Source organism: Silene latifolia, chromosome 7 (assembly GCF_048544455.1).
Source record: "Silene latifolia isolate original U9 population chromosome 7, ASM4854445v1, whole genome shotgun sequence".
NCBI classification, from domain to species: Eukaryota; Viridiplantae; Streptophyta; class Magnoliopsida; order Caryophyllales; family Caryophyllaceae; genus Silene; species Silene latifolia.
The window spans coordinates 109,414,745-109,437,818 of NC_133532.1; the positions used below are offsets into that span (position 1 = coordinate 109,414,745).

General features: G+C 39.2%; 1 protein-coding gene across 1 annotated transcript; it reads right to left on the reverse strand.

Annotated features, from left to right (window-relative positions):
• Nucleotides 1–12,518: 12,518 nt before the first annotated feature.
• LOC141591233 ((-)-drimenol synthase-like) lies at nucleotides 12,519–14,049 on the reverse strand. Its single transcript, XM_074411593.1, has 4 exons — nucleotides 14,019–14,049; nucleotides 13,710–13,843; nucleotides 13,117–13,511; nucleotides 12,519–13,004 (listed from the first exon to the last, which is right to left on the reverse strand). The coding sequence occupies exons 3-4, from the start codon at nucleotides 13,303–13,305 to the stop codon at nucleotides 12,705–12,707; spliced, it is 489 nt and encodes a 162-aa protein (XP_074267694.1). The 5' UTR covers nucleotides 13,306–13,511; nucleotides 13,710–13,843; nucleotides 14,019–14,049; the 3' UTR covers nucleotides 12,519–12,704.
• Nucleotides 14,050–23,074: the final 9,025 nt, after the last annotated feature.

A 23,074-nucleotide genomic window follows, 5' to 3' on the forward strand; every position in this document is an offset into this window, starting at 1 on the left:
CGTTGGTTTGAGGGTGATAGGCGGTTGAGACCTTATAAAGTACCCCATACTTTTTGAGAAGAGCACCAATGGCTTTGTTGCAAAAGTGAGTGCCCCGGTCGCTTATCAAAGCTTTTGGAAAACCAAACCGAGAAAAGATGTTGGTTTTGATGAATTCTCCAACCACCTTTGCATCATCGGTCTTGGTGGCCTTAGCCTCCACCCACTTGGAGACATAATCCACCGCCAAAAGTATATAAACATTACCACAAGAAGCGGGAAATGGCCCCATGAAGTCAATACCCCACACATCAAATATTTCGCAATAGATCATGGGTGTTTGGGGCATTTCTCCTCTTTTTGAAATATTACCAACTCTTTGGCATCTATCGCATGTCTTCACCATGGCATGAGCATCTCGGAATAATGTGGGCCAAAAGAAACCACTTTCCAACACCTTTCTAGCCGTTTTCTTGGCTCCAAAATGCCCGCCACAAGCATACTCGTGACTAAACCGGAGAATTGACATGATTTCGGTGTCCTGACACACCTCCTTATCACTTGATCGGCACAAAATTTCCACAAATAAGGATCATCCCACACATAGTACTTGGAATCACTCTTGATTTTGTCTCTTTGATGTCTAGTCAAGCCCGGTGGAAATTTGCCCAAGACCAAGTAATTCACGATATGTGCATACCAAGGTTCGGTAGACATCAAGGCAAGAAGGGCTTCATCCGGGAAGGTCTCCTTTATTGAGCTTTGTGGTACCAAGGAGTCTTCTTGGATGATTCTACTAAGATGATCTGCCACCGTGTTGGTGGAGCCTTTCTTGTCCTTGAGTTCAACGTCAAACTCACTCAAGAGTAGTACCCATCTCATCAAACGGGGCTTGGATTCTTTCTTTGAGACAAGGTGCCTCAAAGCGGCATGATCCGTGAAGATGATGACCTTGGCTCCAAGGATATAAGATCGGAATTTCTCTAAGGCAAACACCACCGCAAGAAATTCTTTCTCGGTAGTCGTATAGTTCCTTTGAGCTTCATTCATCATTGTCGATGCATATTGAATAACATGAGGTGCTCTTCCCACCCTTTGGCCAAGTACCGCGCCAAGGGCATAATTGCTTGCATCCGACATGATCTCAAACGGTTCATTCCAATTGGGAGGTTGAATTATAGGTGCCGAAATAAGCTTCTCCTTGAGCATATCAAAAGCTCCCTTGCATTCTTCACTCATGACAAATTCACAATCCTTTTGAAGTAGCTTGCATAGAGGAGAGGCAATTTTGGAGAAATCCTTAATGAAACGCCGGTAGAACCCGGCATGACCTAGGAAAGATCTCACTTCACGCACATTAGTAGGATAAGGCAAGGTGCGAATGGTATCGACCTTTGCCTTATCAACCTCAATTCCCCTAGAGGAAACAACATGTCCCAACACTATTCCTTCCTCAACCATAAAATGACACTTTTCATGGTTGAGTACAAGGTTGGTTTCAATACATCTTTGCAAGACCCAAGTGAGATGACTCAAGCAATCCTCAAAAGATTGGCCATGAACGGTGAAATCGTCCATGAATACCTCAATAAAGTCCTCAACATGATCCGAAAAGATACTCATCATACACCTTTGGAACGTTCCCGGAGCATTACAAAGACCGAAAGGCATTTTTCTATAGGCAAACGTTCCAAAAGGACATGTGAAGGTGGTTTTTGTTTGGTCCTCGGGGGCAATTGGGATTTGAAAATAGCCCGAGTAGCCATCCAAAAAACAATAAAAAGCTTTTCCCGCTAACCTCTCCAACATTTGATCCATGAAGGGAAGTGGGAAGTGGTCTTTTCGGGTCACGGCATTGAGCCTACGGTAGTCGATACATACCCTCCACCCATTTTGAACTCGAGTGGGGGTCAAAACACCTTCATGATTCTCGACTACCGTTAGCCCGGATTTCTTTGGGACAACTTGGGTTGGACTAACCCACTGACTATCAGAGATAGGATAGATCATACCTACATGAAGGAGTTTGAGTACCTCTTTCTTCACAACATCCATCATTGGAGGATTCAAACGCCTTTGTGGTTGTCTAACGGGCTTTGCTTCATCTTCAAGAAGAATCCGGTGCATGCATAAGGTGGGACTAATGCCTTTGATGTCGGCCATTGTCCACCCAATTACTTCCTTTTGTTGCTTAAGAACTCGGATGAGAGCCTCTTCTTGCTCCTTAGTAAGCTTGCTTGAAATAATCACCGGTAAAGTTTCTTCACTTCCTAGAAATGCATACTTCAAGTGGCTAGGTAAGGGCTTCAATTCAACAGTAGGAGGCTTGACAATAGAGGGAACAGGTTTCTCCTTTGGTAGCTCTTCTAACAAATTGGAAGAAAGGAAGAAAAGTTCGTGGACAGAGGAAAACTCGCACGGTGCGAGTTCTAGCTCTGGGAAACTCGCACGGTGCGAGTTCCCTGCTGTTTTCCGGATTTCCTCATTTTCTTCCCATTCTTCCATTGGGGGATTTTCCTCTAAGTCCTTGATTGTTTCCTGCACATCACAAGACAAAGCATACCCCGTATCTTCTCCAACCAATCCATTAGTCAAAACAACATTTAATGGATCAACTTTGCACAATTCATACACGGTTTGCACAATTGGCTCAAAAATTTCAAGAAAACACAAAGATGAAGTCTCGGATGGGTATTTCATGGCCTCATGTATGCTATACTCAATCTTTTCCCCCTCAAATTCCATTGTGAGGCGGCCACTAGATACATCAATCTTGGTGTTAGAAGTTCTCATAAAAGGCCTTCCCAATAGAATGGGAGTGGAGCCTTTCTCGGGTTCCATTTCAATCACATAGAAGTCGGCGGGGAAAAGCATTCCCCCCACCTTCACCAAGACATCCTCCACAACCCCTTTAGGATAGATATTGGACCTATCGGCCAAAGAAATGACCGTACGAGTCGGTTTCAAAGGTCCTAACTTAAGTGACTCATAAAGGTAGTTGGGCAAGACATTAATGGATGCACCTAAATCAAGCATAGCATGTTGACAATCCAAATCACCAATTTTACAAGGGATGGTGAACATGCCCGGGTCACTACATTTTTGTGGCAACCGTTTTTGAAACATTGCCGACACATGTTCACTAGCCCTTACCTTTTTCATGCTCTTAGCCTTGTTGGTCCTCTTAGTAGTGCACAACTCTTTCAAAAATTTTGCATGCTTGGGCACACTACTAAGAAGATCAAGAAGAGGAATGTTTACCTCCACTTTACGAAAGATATCATAAAGGCTTGAAGTCTTCTTGTCAACTATCCTTGTATCATTAAAAGCACTTGGAAATGGAGCTTGTGGCTCATATTCCGGAAGACGTTCATGTACCCTTACTTGTTGGGGTGAAGATGCTTCCCCTTGTTCCACTACCACTTCAATTTCATCTTCAACCACATCTTCCACTTCATGAACAATAGGAAGTGGTCTTGTCTTCTTAGGAGCTTTGGGTGCCTCTTCTAACTCTCTACCATTCCTCAAAGAGACCGCTTTTGCTTGTTCCTTGTTTGGTGGAGGAATGGTGTGAGAAGGGAGACTCCCTCCTTGGTTGGGTTGGGAATTGAGTGTAGTGAGGATTTGACCAACTTGGGTCTCAAGGTTAACAAACCTAGAGTCGGTGAGTCGGTTTTGTTGAAGCACGGCGGTTTGAAATTCCTTGGTATTTTGTTGCATTGCCATTTGATTCATGGTAAGTGTTTTCATCATTTCTTCCAAGGAATTTTGAGATTGGTTTTGGCTTTGATTTGGCTTTTGAAATGAAGAGTTTGAAGCCCCTTTTTGATTTTGATTTTGGTTTTGATTTTGGTTTCCACCCCACCCCATATTCGGATGAGATTTCCAACCTTCATTGTAAGTGTTAGAATAGGGGTCAAACTTCCTAAAACCAATAGCCTTTACCGCTTCAATTGCTTCCTCCGTTTGCAAAGATGGACACCCATCGGTGGGATGAGTTGGGTCATTACAAAGACCACAAAATTTCACATGAGAAGTACTCCCACCACCTTTTGTAAGTTCCTTCACCAAATTAGTGAGAAAGTCAACTTTCTCCTCCATATGGTTTGAACCTTGCCTTGAAGAGAATGTTCCACTTGTCTTCTTAATTCTCCTCCCAAAATTCCTAGAGCTTCCTACCAACCTTTCAATCAACTCATTTGCTTCTTGGACCGACATGTATTCAATTCCACCTTGGGTGGCGGCTTTGATCATCCTAGCATCATCCTCAAGTAAACCACCACAAAAGTTCAAGAGAAGGTCGTGGTCGGTATACCCATGGTATGGGCAACTAGCAAGAAGTTGTTTAAACCTCTCCCAATACTCATACAAGTTCTCTCCATCCAATTGCTCAACATTACTTATTTCTTTCTTCAATTGAGATGAGAGACTAGCGGGAAAATACTTTTCTAAGAAAGCCCTCTTCATTTGATTCCAAGTGGTGATGCTCCCGGTAGGGAGATAATAAAGCCAATCATTTGCCGCGTCCTTGAGTGAGAAAGGGAAGGCCCTTAGTTGAAGTTGCTCATCGGTAACCCCATTAGGCTTCATGCTTGAGCAAACAACATGAAATTTGTTGAGATGCTTGTTGGGATCTTCCGTGCTAAGCCCATGGAATTGGGGCAATTGGTGAATTAGCCCGGACTTCAACTCAAAGGTGGCATTTTCCGCCAAGGCCGGAAAGGAGATACACAAGGGCACTTGTGTGAGATCCGGGGCGGTAAGTTCCTTAATGGTTCTAGGCCTCGGTGGCCTCTCTCCATCACCATTTGGTTGTTCCTCCATGATGATTTGAATGGGTATGGGTTGTTCAAAAGGGATGTTGTTATCTTCTCTTTGGTCTTGTTGAAAACCGGGATCAATTTCTTCAATAACCGGGTTGTCTCTTCTAATACCTCCTCCTATCCAAGCAAGTGATCTTTGAATCTCCGGATTGAATGGAAAAAGTGGTTCACTTGAATTCCTAGTATTGACCATAAACAATTCTACACAAGAGCACACAATCAAAAAGTTCACAAAAGTAAAGAACAAGACACTATCAACAAGAAACAAAGACTACTAACACAACTATCCTAAAAACACAAATAACAAACACTAGCAAATCCGTTACCTTCCCCGGCAACGGCGCCAAAATTTGACACGCCTAGTATGTCGCACTAAAAGACGGCCAAATTAACAATTTATATACCACTAAACACACTAATTAGCACTAATTATAAACTAGTAAAATAGCAAGCAAGGGATCGAACCCAAGAGAAGGTGGGTTTTGCAATAGTGTAATTAAAGAACAATTAGAACAATTGTGACACAAATAACAACAAACATATAAAAAGGGGGGTTTGGGTTGAGTTTTCAATTGTAACAAAACAAGGCAATTTCAAACAAGAGTGCTATGCAAGTAAACAACCAAGAATTTAAGATGGAAATTAATCAATATTAGGGAAGACTTAACCCGACTCAAAGCTAGGCACTTTAGTTGACAAAATCCTTCAATTAGTCCTTCAATTATATATTATCACCCTATTGTGAAGATAAATCTTCTAAATCTCCTTAATAATGGCCAAATGACAAGGAAATCACACTTAATCAAATAACCCAACTTATCAATTCTACCAAGTAGAAATCACATACATTGGACAAATTAATAAGAAGATATGAGCACAAGAGATTCAATAGGGGTAATTAGACACAATGAAATCACAATTAATGCCCAATTACAAGTTAATCCTTTACTTGCTAATTAAGCCAAGAAGAAATCACATTCATTAACTTAATAACAAGGTGTTGCAAATATGAGATTACAAGGAAATCACACTTAATAATCTCAACAACAATAAATTAAGGAACTTGATTAATTAAGCAACAAGGAAATCACACTTAATTACTCAACATAAACAAGGATTCCAAAATTCAATCAATAAACACAAAAGGATTAACAATGATAATTAAAATTAAAGAAGGATTAAAGGATCTTATAACCAAAGTTTAAGCCTTGAGCCGGATTAATATTGGAGATTAGTTCTCCATAATTAAATCTAATACCCAATTTTAAGATGAAATTCCCAAATTACAAACTTGATTAATAAAAGTGACAAGATGATCCAAACCTAATTGCAAAACATTGTATTTATAACATCCCGTAACCTAAAACTTATGGGCTTAACAAAAGACAGGCCCGTAATACAAACGCTAATCAAAACTGTCAAACCCAGAAAAAATCGCACCGTGCGAGTTCTGAGTCTGGAAAACTCGCACGGTGCGAGTTTGCTCCTGTAGTCCGCCTTTCTTTCTTGATTCCTTTGCTCCTTTGGAAGGCCTCTTTGGTGCGTTTCTTCAAGCCTATCCTTGGCTCTTCCTTGGACATTCCTCTTCTATCTATTGGCTTCTTGATCTCCACTTGAACCATGCTAAATGGCAAAGCACTCGAAATTGGTCAAACAATGTAAAAATCGTCACAAACCACCCCTAAATGTTACCAAATGAGCTCAAAATAGTGCCAATAAGTAGTAGAAATGGGAGCTCATCATAGGTTATCTACTCAACTCGAATATGTGTTGGTGTGATTTATAAAGTAATGGTTAGTTGGAATTGGATGTTTAACTGTTGAATGTTGTGTTGTTAATTTATTACCATCCATATTGTATATTGTATTGATATTTTGGAAGGCCCGGTCCAAGGGTGGCGGGTAAAATGAAGAACCGATCCACGGGTGGCGGTATATAAAAGGGTGTCTCGGGATTTATGTTGATATTGTTTATAAGGGTGTCTCGGGTTATTGATAAGGGTGTCTCGGGTTATTTATATGGGTGTCTCGGGTTGTGTATGGAGGCTGTGTGGAGATTTGGAGTTGTGATCGGGATTGATCATTTACATATTTATTCTGTATTATTGTTGTACTGTTCTTGTTGTTTAGATATTCCTACTCAACCGTTGGGTTGACCGTGTATTCGTTAAACACCTGTGATGAACCAATAATTGGGGAGCAGATTGATTTCAGGTAATTGAGCAGGTTTAGAAGGGGAGCTGAAGGGCGAGAGGATATGGCATTTACTTAGCTGTCTAGATCACCTTAGAAGAACAAACAATATTTATTATTCGTATTATTTAGTTTTCCGCTGCAGTTGTATTTATTAATTTAATTATTTATTTTGGATTATGTAATAAAGCCATTTAAACATTATAATTATTTAAAGTACTGTGGTTTCGTTTACCTTTGTATTCACTACCTCAGGTAACTGAGATGGTAACACGTTCATTTATCTAGGAATGCCTAGTAAAGGCTCTTAAATAAATGGGGGTGTTACAATAAGTCTTTTATGAGTTGTGGGAGTAGCATGTTTCGGAAATTGTTGGTTGTATTGTGAAAAACTATTTTGAAATGTTGTCTCTTTATCCATGAGTACACTTTGAAAAGCTCTTTTGTTCAAGTGAGTACCCGGTTGTGTGCCTAAGTTATTTGTTGAAACAGATGTCGAGACCTGCAGCTGCCACCCGTCAGAGTAAGATGGGGAGGGCTTCTGAGCCCGAGGTTGGAGAAGGAAGCCAGGGACCCACAGTACCACCCGTGCCCGAGTACCCTACCGTTATCTTTGCTTACTTTAAGCAAAGAGATGCCTTTGTCGAGTTGCAAAAACGCCGTATGAAACCTACCCGATGTATTGACACCACCATTCTTGAGGACCTTAAGGTAGAGACGGATGTGAGGCATATCCTTGAGACCTTGGGTTTGACGGGTTTATATCTTCTTAGGAAAAACTCCTATCCTTTCTTGACCTTGGAGTTCATGAGCTCTTTTACCTATGATGCGGCAGCTAAGAGCGTACAGTTTTGTCTCATGAACACCAGTTTCCTCTTGACCATGGACATGTTTGATACTCACCTTTGCCTTGCTCGAACGGAGAAGGGATCCCTCAGAGATATCCCGACTGAGTGTGGAGCTAGTAGTTACATGCCTTGTTTTACCGGCACGTCCGCCCTCACCTCGAGTAACATGTTGATAAATGACGTTCAACATATCACTTTGAAGATCTTTCTTCGTGTCTTGACTTGTCTGCTCTATGACCGAAAGGATGTGAGTAAGTTGAACTCACATGAAGTGATGTTGCTAGTTGCTTATCTCAACCCCACCCAAGCCCCGAGAGTTTCTTACAGTGCCCCGGCCATAGTTTGTGCTAGCCTAGTTTTGATGGCCACCTCTGGGACCCGGTACTTGAGTTGTGGTGCCATTGCCACACGGTTAGCTGAGCGATTGACCACCTTTGAGGCCTCCTTGACCCTTACACCTATGGCTCCATCCGTGCCTACCTTGGAGCGAGACTACTTCCTCGACCAGAAATGGTTGAGAACTTTGGAGGGTGGTGGTTTGGCTTGGAGATTGTGGGGTATGAGTTGGATGTGGATACCCGACCCCGAGCACCTCCCTGTGACTGAGCCCTTGACGGCAGCGGTAGTGGCATCAAACTTCGATGATGATGAGGAGGCTCCAATGGTCGACGCCAAGTGTTGGTCACATTTCCTCACTAAAAATCGGTCCATATGGACTAAATCGGGTCCATTTTGATTTCCGACATTTGTCCCACAAATGCTTATAAATAGAGAGAGAAAGGGGGAGAAAGAGAGAGAAAGAGCTGGGAAGATTATGGCGGCTCATTTTTTGATAATTGGGTTTTGTCAACTCATTTGCTTATATATGCGGGGGAAACTCACGAAAAGTGTCAAACTCACCGGATCTTGCCTATATATATATATATATATATATATATATATATATATATATATATATATATATATATATATATATATATATATATATATATATGTGTGTGAATATTCATGTGAATTGAAACAAAACATAGTTGCAAAGTTTTGTATAATGTTTAGTGTAGGATGGAATGATATGTGTAATGTTTGGATGAAATTGTTGTGTTGCATTTGAGTTAGTATTAATGTATCGTAATTGGATGAAATAATCAGTGACGAGATCCAAATATAATTGGAAATCGACACAAGTTATTTTTTTGCAGGAATCGTTAACCGAACTCGTAACTTTGACCTCGTTCTTAACCTTACTCGACTGAGTATGAGTGCCAACACGATCGAGTAGACCTTACTCGATCTAGTTGTAGGGTTATTAGATCGAAAACGTTGGAACTGCCAGTGAAAACTCGATCGAGTAGTTCCAACTCGATCGAGTAGAGGCCACTCGATCGAGTAACCAACTTACTCGATCGAGTAAGTGCTACAGTACCCGGGTTAACACGGGATTCTTATACTTTCCCAAACTCTCTGTTCTCTTATTTCTTCATACTTTAAACCCTAAACTCTCTATCATCATCCCTTTTCTCTCAAAACCTTGGTGGATTTGTGCTTGATTTATTTTTTTTCTCCTTGATTAATTCGTTCTATTCATTTGCTAATCATTCAAGATAAGAATGCTAATCTTCTTCCTTGTTTTTAATCAATTAGAACCAAATAAAGTGTTGGTTTTTCTGAAAAATTCGATTTATACTCATGGATTATTGTTTATAATTGTTGTATTTTGATAAAATTGCTCTAGTTTGTTGGTTGTTGATGCTAGAAGTAGAAAAATCGAACCAATATGGGAGTACATATGGACCGAAATTTCTAGGGTTTGGGCTACAAATTGAAATTATGTTTGTCTTTTGAGTATGAAAAAGGGAAAATTGAGTAATGTATGTTGTGGGAATCATATTTGGTGATGGTTTTGGCTAATTTTACCCAAAATTTTGTCTTAAAACTCCGTCTTAAAAGTGCCCCAAACTGAAATTCGCCCCAAATCCTTATGATAATTACTTTTTTGTGAAACTATTTTGAAGGGTTAATACCCCAATTTGATAACTATTGTTGCAATAATTTTCATATTTTAAAAGCTATAAGTCTTTTATGAGTTGTGAGAGTAGCATGTTTCGGAAATTGTTGGTTGTATTGTGAAAAACTATATATTTTGAAATGTTGTCTCTTTATCCATGAGTACACTTTGAAAAGCTCTTTTGTTCAAGTGAGTACCCGGTTGTGTGCCTAAGTTATTTGTTGAAACAGATGTCGAGACCTGCAGCTGCCACCCGTCAGAGTAAGATGGGGAGGGCTTCTGAGCCCGAGGTTGGAGAAGGAAGCCAGGGACCCACAGTACCACCCGTGCCCGAGTACCCTACCGTTATCTTTGCTTACTTTAAGCAAAGAGATGCCTTTGTCGAGTTGCAAAAACGCCGTATGAAACCTACCCGATGTATTGACACCACCATTCTTGAGGACCTTAAGGTAGAGACGGATGTGAGGCATATCCTTGAGACCTTGGGTTTGACGGGTTTATATCTTCTTAGGAAAAACTCCTATCCTTTCTTGACCTTGGAGTTCATGAGCTCTTTTACCTATGATGCGGCAGCTAAGAGCGTACAGTTTCGTCTCATGAACACCAGTTTCCTCTTGACCATGGACATGTTTGATACTCACCTTGGCCTTGCTCGAACGGAGAAGGGATCCCTCAGAGATATCCCGACTGAGTGTGGAGCTAGTAGTTACATGCCTTGTTTTACCGGCACGTCCGCCCTCACCTCGAGTAACATGTTGATAAATGACGTTCAACATATCACTTTGAAGATCTTTCTTCGTGTCTTGACTTGTCTGCTCTATGACCGAAAGGATGTGAGTAAGTTGAACTCACATGAAGTGATGTTGCTAGTTGCTTATCTCAACCCCACCCAAGCCCCGAGAGTTTCTTACAGTGCCCCGGCCATAGTTTGTGCTAGCCTAGCTTTGATGGCCACCTCTGGGACCCAGTACTTGAGTTGTGGTGCCATTGCCACACGGTTAGCGGAGCGGTTGACCACCTTTGAGGCCTCCTTGACCCTTACACCTATGGCTCCATCCGTGCCTACCTTGGACCGAGACTACTTCCTCGACCAGAAATGGTTGAGAACTTTGGAGGGTGGTGGGTTGGCTTGGAGATTGTGGGGTATGAGTTGGATGTGGATACCCGACCCCGAGCACCTCCCTGTGACTGAGCCCTTGACGGCAGCGGTAGTGGCATCAAACTTCGATGATGATGAGGAGGCTCCAATGGTTGACGCCAAGTGTTGGTCACATTTCCTCACTAAAAATCGGTCCATATGGACTAAATCGGGTCCATTTTGATTTCCGACATTTGTCCCACAAATGCTTATAAATCCTCTTGGCTCGAGTTCGTCACTCGTCATCAAATAATATATTCACACGACTTAAAAGTCTATATACACAAGATACTAATTATACTATATCTCATATAAATAATTAGTTTATCCATTTGGACATCATCTTATAGGTGTGACCTAAAGGGATCAGCTGATCACCGCCGTCACACGACAGTAATGTGAAACTCTAGTCAACCAATCATTACCGATTAACGTTGACCAGCTGACAAATATATATATATAATATAAATACCTGATATTCCTTGTACGAGATTTAGTATGTAAACGCACTATTGTGGAGGACACTCACTCCCACAATCTCCCACTTGTCCGACACAAGTGCGCACTACCAATTCTCTTGTCCCATAATATCTCCCACTCAATGCAAGATGTCTTTCAGGTCGTTCTTGCACGTGATCATATCATAAAGTGGTTTTCTCGATCAGGAAAATGACTGTCTGACCGGATAATCTACTATAAATCTCATTCGAGTGTGGCCACGCATTTCCAGTCACCTCTCCTCGAGTGGCCTTGAGATATATGACCAAAATTATGCTGATTATATTGAGGTATTATCTGTTACTTAGCTTTTCGGCTGACGTGTTTTCTCCCTTCTGGGCTACTCGCCATGGGGTAGTTCCTTTTCTGTCTTCTGGATTTATTTCAAGTTACTTCCGCTGCAGTTCGTAAAGGATTTTATTTCAAGTGAAGATTTTATTTAAAGTCTTGTAAACGTTTTTGGTTCCATTTGTATTTTATTTATTTTTAAAAGGATTTGTAATAAGAGACTTTGTATATTAATTATAATATCTCTATATTTCGACGAGTTTTATATGTAAAAGTTGGTTTTAATTTAGCCGAAAACCGGGGGTATTACATTATATGTCCTCCAATTTCGTTCATCAGCCTAAGGATAATGCTACAAACTTTTACCAATTTAGGCACGGGCCTATTTTGAGACACCCATTCATATGCCTCTTTTGTAACAACCGTTGTAAATGACAAAAGATAACGGTTGTTGAATTGGCATAACCGTTGTTAAAAGTGTGACAAAAGACAACGGTTATACAACAACCGTTGTAAAAAGTGTGACAAAAGACAACGGTTACGCAAGAACCGTTGTAAAAAGTGTGACAAAAGACGACGGTTAATAGAAGAACCGTTGTAAATGATAGAAGACAACGGTTATTCAAGAACCGTTGTAAACAAATGAATAAAACACCCTAAAATAAAAAGATAAACAAATGTATAAGACACCCTAAAATGATAGATAAACATATAACCGGAACGATTAGTCTCTAAAATAGTAAAATCTAAAAGAAAGAAATCACGATTACATTTTATTGATGTAAACAATTTTAACACTCATTACAAACAAGCACAATCACACCAAGCTCCAATTACATAGGAAGGATCAATAAGAACTGAACCAATGAGAAAAAAACAAAAACAATTTCAAACACTTGTTACAAAATAAAGCAGAATTCCGCGAAGATCCAATTACATAGGAACGGGATCAATTAGGACGGAAGCAATCTTTTGTTGTATAGTTTTGTTAACAAGAGTGTAACCTTCAGTTCGTCCTTTGTACATGACATCGGGCACACGAGTAAGGTTGAGGATTATATCCAGCAACGGTTTTGGTATCGCGTATGGTTTAAGCATTCCTTCGTTTATGTCCCTCCATGCGTTCTTCACTATTTGTTCTAATTCTTCGTAAACTTGTGCTTCATCTGACATATCATGTTGTTTCATGTAGCATTCAACCGCAGATGCAACATGTTCTCGGTTTTGCTCAAACTGTAAATTGTTTTCATATGTCCATATAATTAGAATTCGTAATAATGTTGGTTAAGGAGGTATGAAATCGACTAAAAAGAATCCGAAAAAATAAAAATGGATAGATATATACCTTGTGTCCTCCAATGTCGTTCATGAGTCTAAGGATAATGCCAGTAGCTCTTACAATCTTAGGCATAGGGCTCTGAGACACCCATTCGAAACTCTCTTTGGTTGCAATCTCACCCATGCCAAGATATGCTGCAACTATTCCTAGCCTCTGACCTATGGAGACAAGTGCAACTTCTATATACTCGGTCATATGTAGGAATGTATTTTGTTTTGCACCATTTTGCTTCTTTAAACCATGCCTCGCAGTTTAGTTTTACCAGATATTTCCAGTAAGGTAAGCAAAATGATCTTCCTTGTTTTGCGAGATCTTCCCCAGCTTCATCATATGTTTCCAAAAGTGCTTTGTAACAAGTGCTAAAGCAATCGGGTAGCTGATTCACATAGCTATAATCCCACCTGTATTTTTGTCAAGAAAAATAATCAGACTATCCATTTTGAATGTTCAGTAATCATATAGTACTCCGTAATAGTTTTGTAAAACCGTCTTATAGGATGCATGACGAACAAACTATCCATTTTGAATGTTAAGTAATGATGATTTTAGGCTATAGCAAAAACATTATAAAGAAAAATGTTTGTCAATAGGGATCTCACATGTAATATTAATCATTGTTGAAATATTTCGTCACACTCCCCATCATATGTTTGTAACAACTAAGGCTTGTTTGGTAAAACTAACTGAAAAGGTAACTGAAAACTGAAAAGCTAACTGAAACCTGAAAAGGTAACTGATAAGGTAGCTGAAAATTAATAACAAATAAAGTAGCTGACCATATAAAAAAATGTTTGGCAAACTAACTCAAAAGGTAACTGATTTTGATTAAATGACGTAAAAGGGTACGATAATTATTTAATAGTATAGATTTAAAGGGTAAAAACGAAAAATCAAACCAAATCAGGTACCTGAAATCTCAAATGCTACTCTAGGTAGCATTTCATTTCAGGTAGCTTATTTGGTTAAATAAGCTACTTGTTAAACGCTTACAAAAAAATAAGGTACCTGAAAGTTTGGTTAAATAAGTCATTTTGACCAAATCAGGTACCTGAAATACCTTGCCAAACAGAGTCTAACAATAGACATATTAGGTGATAGTTTGTAAAATTTCCAATATAACAGGTGATAAGTATTGTTGAAATATAATTCAAATCTTCTCAGTTTAGTTAAGGCCTACAAATTAGGATCAAGTGTGTGTAGTGGCCTTAAGAATTAGTCTTTCAGTTTGTTTTTCATTCCCTAAAATGCAGTGAAGTGTAGGAGTTGTTCCTACTTTTCTGCCATTAGCATAGACGTGCAACATGGAGTTTGTTGCTGTGTTTTTTATTCCTATTTAAGCATTGTAAGTTCATTAGTTGAAATGCAAGTTTTTCTCCCTTCCTCATATTGTGTTTTACAAATAAACTCACAAAATATACAACAAATTTGGTATCAGGTCGTTGGGTTTGATTCAGGGAGTGTTCAGGGAGTGTTCATCATGTCTAATGGGTCAGGATCAAGTTCAAATGGGTTATCTCATTTGCCTATTTTCAAAGGAGTGTAGTTTCAGTTCTGGGAATTGAAGATGAAGACTTTGTTCAGGTCTCAGGAACTGTGGGAACTGGTTGAGACTGGGTTTGAAGATGTCAAACCAGCAGAACCAGATTTGGCACTCAAAGAAAAGAGGAAGAAGGATGCTAAGGCTTTGTTCATACTTCAACAAGCCTTAGATGAGAAGACCTTTCCTCGAATTGCTTCTGCTACTACTGCAAAAGGAGCCTGGGATATTCTGCAAAAGGAATATGTAGGTGATAAGAAAGTAGTCAAGGTGAGACTACAATCTTTAAGGAGAGAGTTTGAGACTTCTCTCATGAATGACAAGGAATCTGTGCAAGAGTACTTGTCCAGAATGACTGAGGTGGTGCAGCAGATGAAGGCATATGGAGAGGTGATGACCAATGAACATATAGTGGGGAAGATTCTGAGAAGTCTCACACCAAAATTTGATCATGTGGTGGCAGCTATTGAACAAACAAGGGATTTAGAAACCTATTCTCTTGATGAGTTAGTAGGCTCACTTCAGGCACATGAAGAAAGGGTGAGCAGATCTTCAGAGAAAAAAGAGGAGAAAGCTTTTGTCTCCAAGGATGACTCGTCCAAAGACAGGTCACACAAGTCAAGAGGCAGAGGCAGGGGAGGCTTCAGAGGAAGAGGGCGTGGCAGGTCATCTGGCCAGTCATCTGAAGCTCAGGCTAAGGATACTCAGGTTGTGAGAAGTCCAATGAAATGCTATTACTGCAATAAACCTGGTCATAAAGAGGTTAATTGCTGGCAGAAAGAAAAAGATCAGAATGAGAAAAGAACTGATCAGAAAGTGAATGTTGCAGAGCAGGAAGAGAGACTCTTTCTAACCAGAGAAGGGTCCCATGAAGTTGATGGGAATGTCTGGTATATTGACAGTGGCTGTTCAAACCACATGTCAAGCACTAAATCTTTGTTTAAGGATTTGGATGAGAGTAGAAAGAGCAAGGTCAGGCTTGGAGATGACAAACAGCTGACAGTAGAAGGTGTTGGGACTATTGCTATAAAGACTGAACAAGGTAACACCAAATTACTGTGTAATGTTCAGTATGTTCCCCTTCTAGCCTATAATTTGCTTAGTGTTGGGCAGTTATTAGGCTGTGGATATTCTTTGCTATTTGACAATGATTCAGCTGAGATAAAAGATAAGAAATCAAATGAAATTGTTGCTACCTCTCTCATGGGTAGGAACAAAATGTTTTCATTGAGTTTAGAAAAGGTGGTGAATAGAGCATTGGTAGTGAAAGAGGATGATAAGGCAAAACTTTGGCATCTTAGATATGGTCATCTAAATATGCAAAGTTTGAAACTTCTGAGTGGCAAAGAATATGTGATAGGTTTACCAGGGTTTGGTGAGCTTGGTGTTTGTGAGGGGTGCATTTATGGAAAGCAGTCCAGAGGATCATTTCCATCTGGAAATGCCTTGAGAGCAAGAGATAGTCTTGAATTGGTCCATGCTGACTTATGTGGACCAATGCAGACTGAGTCCTTAGGAGGCAGTAAGTATTTCCTACTATTTACAGATGATTTTAGTAGGATGAGTTGGGTGTATTTTCTAGAGTCCAAGTCTGAGTCATTTGAATACTTCAAAAAATTCAAAATAATGGTAGAAACTCAGAGTGGAAAAATCCTGAAATGTCTTAGAACTGATAGAGGAGGTGAATTTATTTCTAAAGAGTTTATGAGTTTTTGTGAGTTGCAAGGGGTGCATAGGGAGTTGACTGCTCCATATACTCCAGAGCAAAATGGAGTTGCAGAAAGAAAGAATAGGACTGTTGTGGAAATGGCAAGAAGTATGTTGAGAGGAAAAATGTTGCCAAATGATTTATGGGGAGAGGCTGTGTCAACTGCAGTCTATATCCTAAACATTTCACCTACTAGAGCTGTTCAAGACAAGACACCTTATGAAGTATGGACAGGGAGAAGGCCTAATGTGGAACATCTGAGGATATTTGGGTGCATAGCCTACACCTTAGTAAATATAAGGTCAAAGCTTGATGAGAAGTCAGTCAAGTGTATTTTTATTGGGTATGCAACACAGTCTAAGGCATACAGGCTATACAATCCAGTGAATGGTAAAGTAATAATCAGCAGAAATGTGATATTTTCTGAGAATGAAGTGTGGGATTGGTCACAACAGGCTGTGAATGAAAGGGTGTTCACATTTGAGCAAGAGTCTGATCAAGAACAGGGTGAAATTCAAGTTCTGAACTAAGAGACTGAGAATCCACCATCAACACCTGCAACATCATCAACAACACCAGACAGTAGTGACACATCAGGAAATTCATCCTCTCCTGATGAGTCACCACCAAGGAAAATGAAGTCCTTGGATGAGATCTATGCAACATGTGGGTTTGCACTTGTCATGGTGGAGCCAACTGATTTTACTGAAGCTGCAAGTCAGGTTGAATGGCAATTGGCAATGGAGGAAGAAATTGGCTCAATTCAAAGAAACAAGACTTGGGAATTGGTTGATCCTCCTGCTGATAAAAATGTTATAGGGTTGAAGTGGGTGTTCAGAACAAAGTTCAAGACAGATGGGAGTATACAGAAGCACAAAGCAAGGCTTGTGGCAAAAGGGTATGCTCAAAAAGAGGGAATTGATTTTGAAGAAACCTTCTCACCAGTGGCAAGATTTGAGACAGTTAGGGTTATCCTGGCTCTAGCTGCTCAACTCAAACTAACTGTGTATCAGTTTGATGTCAAGTCAGCCTTTTTAAATGGAGAGCTCCAGGAAGAAGTTTATGTGGAGCAGCCACTGGGTTTTGTCAAACAGAATGAGGAAGGAAAGGTATACAAGCTGCACAAGGCTTTGTATGGGTTAAAGCAAGCTCCAAGAGCCTGGTACAGCAGGTTAGATGTCTTCTTTACAAATAATGGGTTTGAGAAAAGTGAGAATGAACCCACTTTGTACATCAAAAGGTCATCTAATGCTGGATTCCTGGTGGTTTGTGTGTATGTGGATGACATAATCTATGTCAGCTCATCTGAAGAAATGTTAAGAGAATTCAGAAGAATTATGATGCAGGAATTTGAAATGACTGATCTAGGAAAGCTTCAATACTTTCTTGGATTAGAAGTGCAGCAGGGCAAGGAAGGAGTTTTTTTGTGTCAAAGAAAGTATGAACAAGATCTTTTGAAGAGATTTGGAATGCTTGAGAGTGAAGGGGTTGTCACACCCATGAATGTCAATGAGAAGCTGAGGAAGAATGATGGCACTGAACCAGCAGATGAGAAGAAGTTCAGAAGTATGGTAGGAGGTCTGAATTATCTCACACACACTAGGCCTGATATTGCTTTCAGTGTGAGTGTTGTCTCAAGATATCTGCATTCACCAACCAGGCAACATCTTGGAGCTGTCAAGAGAATTATGAGGTATATTGCAGGTACTATTGAGAAAGGAATCTGGTACAAATCCTCAGAAAATTTTGATCTGGTTGGGTTTACAGACAGTGACTGGGCAGGCAGTCTTGATGACAGGAAAAGTACATCAGGGTCTGTATTTATGTTGGGTTCAGGTGCTATCACATGGAGCTCTAAGAAGCAGGACACTGTGGCTCTGTCTTCAACTGAGGCTGAATATGTTGCCTCAGGAGCAGCTGGTAGACAGGCTTTATGGCTCAGAAAACTACTGTCAGACTTGGGAAATGAGCAGAAGAAAGCCACAGTGATATGGTGTGACAACAGGTCTGCTATAGCCATGACTAAGAATCCTGCATTTCATGCTAGGACCAAACACATTGAGGTTCAGCATCATTTCATAAGAGGCTTAGTCAATGAAGGCAAAGTGGAGTTGAAATTCTGTGGCACCAATGAACAGAATGCAGATTTGTTCACCAAGGGTCTGTCACAAGCCAAGCATCAGTTCTTCATGGAGAAAATTGGAGTTCATGGCATTTGAATTAAGGGGAGGTGTTGAAATATAATTCAAATCTTCTCAGTTTAGTTAAGGCCTACAAATTAGGATCAAGTGTGTGTAGTGGCCTTAAGAATTAGTCTTTCAGTTTGTTTTTCATTCCCTAAAATGCAGTGAAGTGTAGGAGTTGTTCCTACTTTTCTGCCATTAGCATAGACGTGCAACATGGAGTTTGTTGCTGTGTTTTTTATTCCTATTTAAGCATTGTAAGTTCATTAGTTGAAATGCAAGTTTTTCTCCCTTCCTCATATTGTGTTTTACAAATAAACTCACAAAATATACAACAAGTATTAGATAAATTCCTTAAGAATTATGGTGATACTGAAACTATATACCATGTAGGGTAATTGTCAAAGTCCGAATGGAAAGGACAAGGATTTACAAACCTCCGAACTGCTTCGACAAGGAGTTGCTTTCCTTCAATATTTCCATACGAATCGTTAATGTCATCAAGAGTTTGCACCACCATGAAAAATCTTGCGAATAGTTTACGAGCAAGTGAATATTGAGGTTCATAAAATGTGCTCACTGTCCAAAAGAAGCATTCTACCGATCTATCTCTTGCAAATGGTAGCTTTGCATGTAGGCCTTTCCACCAACTGTATAGTTCGAATGTAGACAATTCACAAAATCACAATTCGAATGGTCAAACGACAAACATGTTACGCAAAAGAGTTGTATGTAACAGGGTGGTACCGAGATTTGGAGGGTTTAATTTATCGCTTATGTAGGGTTGAGTAAAGTATACATTAAGGACCCAAATAATTCACATATGTAGTTATAAGGACCTCATCATTTGAAGGCCTAACTATAAGGACCTGTGTTTGACGACGTTTAACAATTCTGTTAACTTTTTCCCCTATACTCTATAGCTTCTCTAATATGAGAAAAAAAATGAAAGCTAAAGTTAGACCGTGTCATTAAAGATGGACAAATTCTTATTATAGACGGATATTATCCGTTTATAGTTATAGACGGATAGTGTCTCTCTTAAAAATGATAGTGGGTAGTGTAAGTGGGTGGAAATGGATACCCCCACCCCACTTACGCTCCCACTTTAATTTTGTGAGGGTCACTATTCGTCTACAATTATAGACGGATAATAGCCGTCTATAATGAGACGGATTGTTAAAAATGAGTATTTTGGTTTTATGGTTAATTTTCATCTAATGTCGCCTTATATACAATTATTATTATTTTTTGTTTGTAAAGGTACCCATCTTTTGTATATACAATTATTATTATGTAAAATGGATTCATCAATACAATAACTTAATCTATTTAAATAACAAGTTAGTTACTTCATAAATTGTTTCACGTACTTTTAACGTTTTTTTTTTTTTTTTTACAAAAGGTAGGAAAACCCGAATAATAAAAAACTATCGTTTGACAATCTAGCTAGCGCGACTCTAATTGCATTTTTTCAAAGAATGGTATAGAGATCATGTGGCGGAGTATTTAGGTGAACGGTACAAACTACGAACTTCTTGTGTAAGGTTAAGATACATAATCCGTGAATTTGTTTAATTTTGTTGGCCAATATTTGATTTATTAACAAAATTATTTGTTAAGCTTTATTAAAGTATCCCTCATGAGAAAAAAGAGTTAAACAAATGTGCGAGACTAATGAAGAAATAATTTGGCTAACTAATACGAATAAAAAATTGCAAAATTACTTACTCCTTTTGTGTCCGTCATCTGTTTACCTTTGGCTTTGCACAAAGATCAAGAAAAGAGGGTTGAACCAATTATTGGATGGCAAATGTACCAAAGTCTGCGGTGAGGATCAAGTTACCCATTCAAGACATTCCTAAAATAAAAGGGTAAACAGTTGACTGAAACGCCCAAAAAAGAGATAGATAAACAATTGACCGGGACGGAAAAAGTATTTATAATGGAGTGTTTGACGATAAATTATATTAGTGCATGTGCCGCGAAGAGAAATAAGTGATAGTGATTACCAAGTATAAACTGTATTTTCTATAAACAATTGGTAAAATATTGTACTCCATTCCATAACATGCAAACACAACATTCAGGAACTTGGATGGAAACTTAACGGAAGAAGCCAAGAGGTACTTAAAGCTCGCCTTTGTAATCTTAGGTCCTTATAGCTAGATATGTATATAACTTGGGTCCTTAAAGTTTACTTAACTCGAAATATACCCTCCAAAGCTTTTTTTGGCACAAAGACCTACAAAATCAGATTATTGGTAGTAAATGGTAAATGGTAAATGGTAAATGGTAACTAGTGATATTGCATGCGAGTAAATTAAAATTCATATAGATAATAATTTACTCTCTTCGTCCCCTCATTTGTTATCTTTTTTTTACTTTTGGATGTCTCATTCATGTGTTTATCTTTATCAATGGTTTTTATGAAACTTCATCTTCTTATGAAGTTATTAAGCTGTATAGAAATGGAGGAAAAGTATTGTAGAGAATGTGAGAGAAAGTTTATAAAGAGAGATTGTATTTCTAAAATAGTGAATTGTACATTGTAAGGTTACATCTATATATAGTAGTTACATTAGTTGGAATAACAACCCTAACAACCTTGTAACAACTTTCTAACAAACTCCTATCTTGGTAACTAACTAACTAACTATGTTAGTTAGTTCATACCCTCCCCTCAAGCTGGATTGTACTGTCCCAAATCAAGTCCTAGCTTGACAGAAAATGAGTGATGTGCTGAGGCTCCAAGAGGTTTTGTCATAATGTCAGCAAGTTGCAAAGTACTCTTGACATGCTTGGTGATAAGGAACCCTTCATGTTGTCTATCTCGAACATAGTGACAATCCACATTCAGGTGCTTCGTGCGTTCGTGAAACACTGGGTTATTTGCTATGTGTTGAGCAGCTGTGTTGTCACAATGCAAAGTAACAGGCAGCTGTACTGGAACTTGCAGCTCTTGCAAAACATTGACCAACCAGACCAACTCACTAGATGTATAGGACATGCTTCGATATTCTGCTTCAGAAGAGCTCTTACTCACTGTTTTTTGCTTTTTTGGTTTTCCATGAAACCAAAGAATCACCCAAAAAGACACAAAATCCACTCAAAGATCTACTAGAGAAGGCACAAGTTGCCCAATCTGCATCAGTGTATGCTTTGACAGTTATAGAGGTTTTAGCTGGATAAAACAAGGTTGCATTAACAGTCCCCTTTAAATACTTCAGAACATGATAGGCAGCAGATAAATGTGTATCACAAGGATTACTCAGAAATTGGCTAAGATGTTGTACACTGTATGACAAATCCGGTCTGGTCATATTCAGGTACAGCAGCTTACCCACCAAACTTCTGTACACCTCAGGTTCAGATAAAGGAGTACCAGTAACAGTAGACAACTTTAATCCTTTTTGCATTGGGAAACTGGCAGGATTACAATCCTCCATGGAATAAGCCTTTAGAATGTCCAGAATGTACTTTCTTTGATTAAGCACAATACCCTTCTCATTCCTGGCTATTTCCAAACCCAAAAAATACCTTGCTTCACCCATATCCTTTATAGTGAACTTAGAATGTAAAGCTGATTTGACAATTTGTATATCAGCTAAAGAGTTACCAGTAACCAAAACATCATCAACATAAATCAAAACAACATTTCTTGTAGTGTTGTCAAGTCTAGTGAACAAAGAGTAATCAAATTTAGATTGAACAAACCCTAGACTCACCAAAAACCTGCAAAGTTCTAAATTCCATTGCCTTGAGGCTTGCTTGAGCCCATATAATGATCTAATAAGCTTACAAACCTGACCAGGCTTTGCCTTATATCCTTGGGTAGGTTTCATATATACCTCTTCATCCAAGAAACCATGTAAAAAGGCATTATTTATGTCTAATTGATGTAATGGCCATTGGTTAATAGAAGCAACAGCAAGTAAAAGTCTAACAGTTGTGAACTTAGCAACAGGTGAGAATGTATGCTTGTAGTCTTTATCCTTGATTTGATTGTATCCTTTAGCTACTAACCGTGCTTTAAATCTCTCAACAGTGCCATCAGGTTTGTACTTTATCTTATACACCCATTTACTACCTATAGCTTGTTTATCAGGAGGTAAATTAGTGACCTCCCAAGTATGATTATTCTCTAAAGCTGTTAGTTCTTGTTGCATTGCCTCAATCCATCTGGGATTAGCAGTGGCTTGTTTATAAGAATTTGGTTCAGACTCTATTAATACATTACACATTGACTGAACATACTCTTTATCAAATCCACTGATATCATTAAGAACCTTGACATGTAAAGCATTTGGATGATTTAATGATGGAGGCATGGGACAATGAAAACCCCTTAACCTAGTAGACAACATTCTATTTCTACCTGTCTTTTTTACTGCAGGTATATCTGATTGTATGTCAGACTGATCTACAGCAGGCATTTCCTTTGTTACATTATTTGGAGTAACAGGAGCAGACTGTAAATTATCAGTAGACTCATTATGTAGGTGTCTAGCAGGCTGGTTTGGATCAGTAGAATGA

Excerpts from the sequence above, each read along its gene's own strand:
- LOC141591233 (XM_074411593.1), bottom strand. The coding sequence starts at position 13,305 with ATGACCGAGTATATAGAAGTTGCACTTGTCTCCATAGGTCAGAGGCTA. Across the intron at positions 13,005-13,116 it reads ACGACATTGGAGGACACAAG|TTTGAGCAAAACCGAGAACA; the intron begins GTATATATCTAT and ends AACAATTTACAG.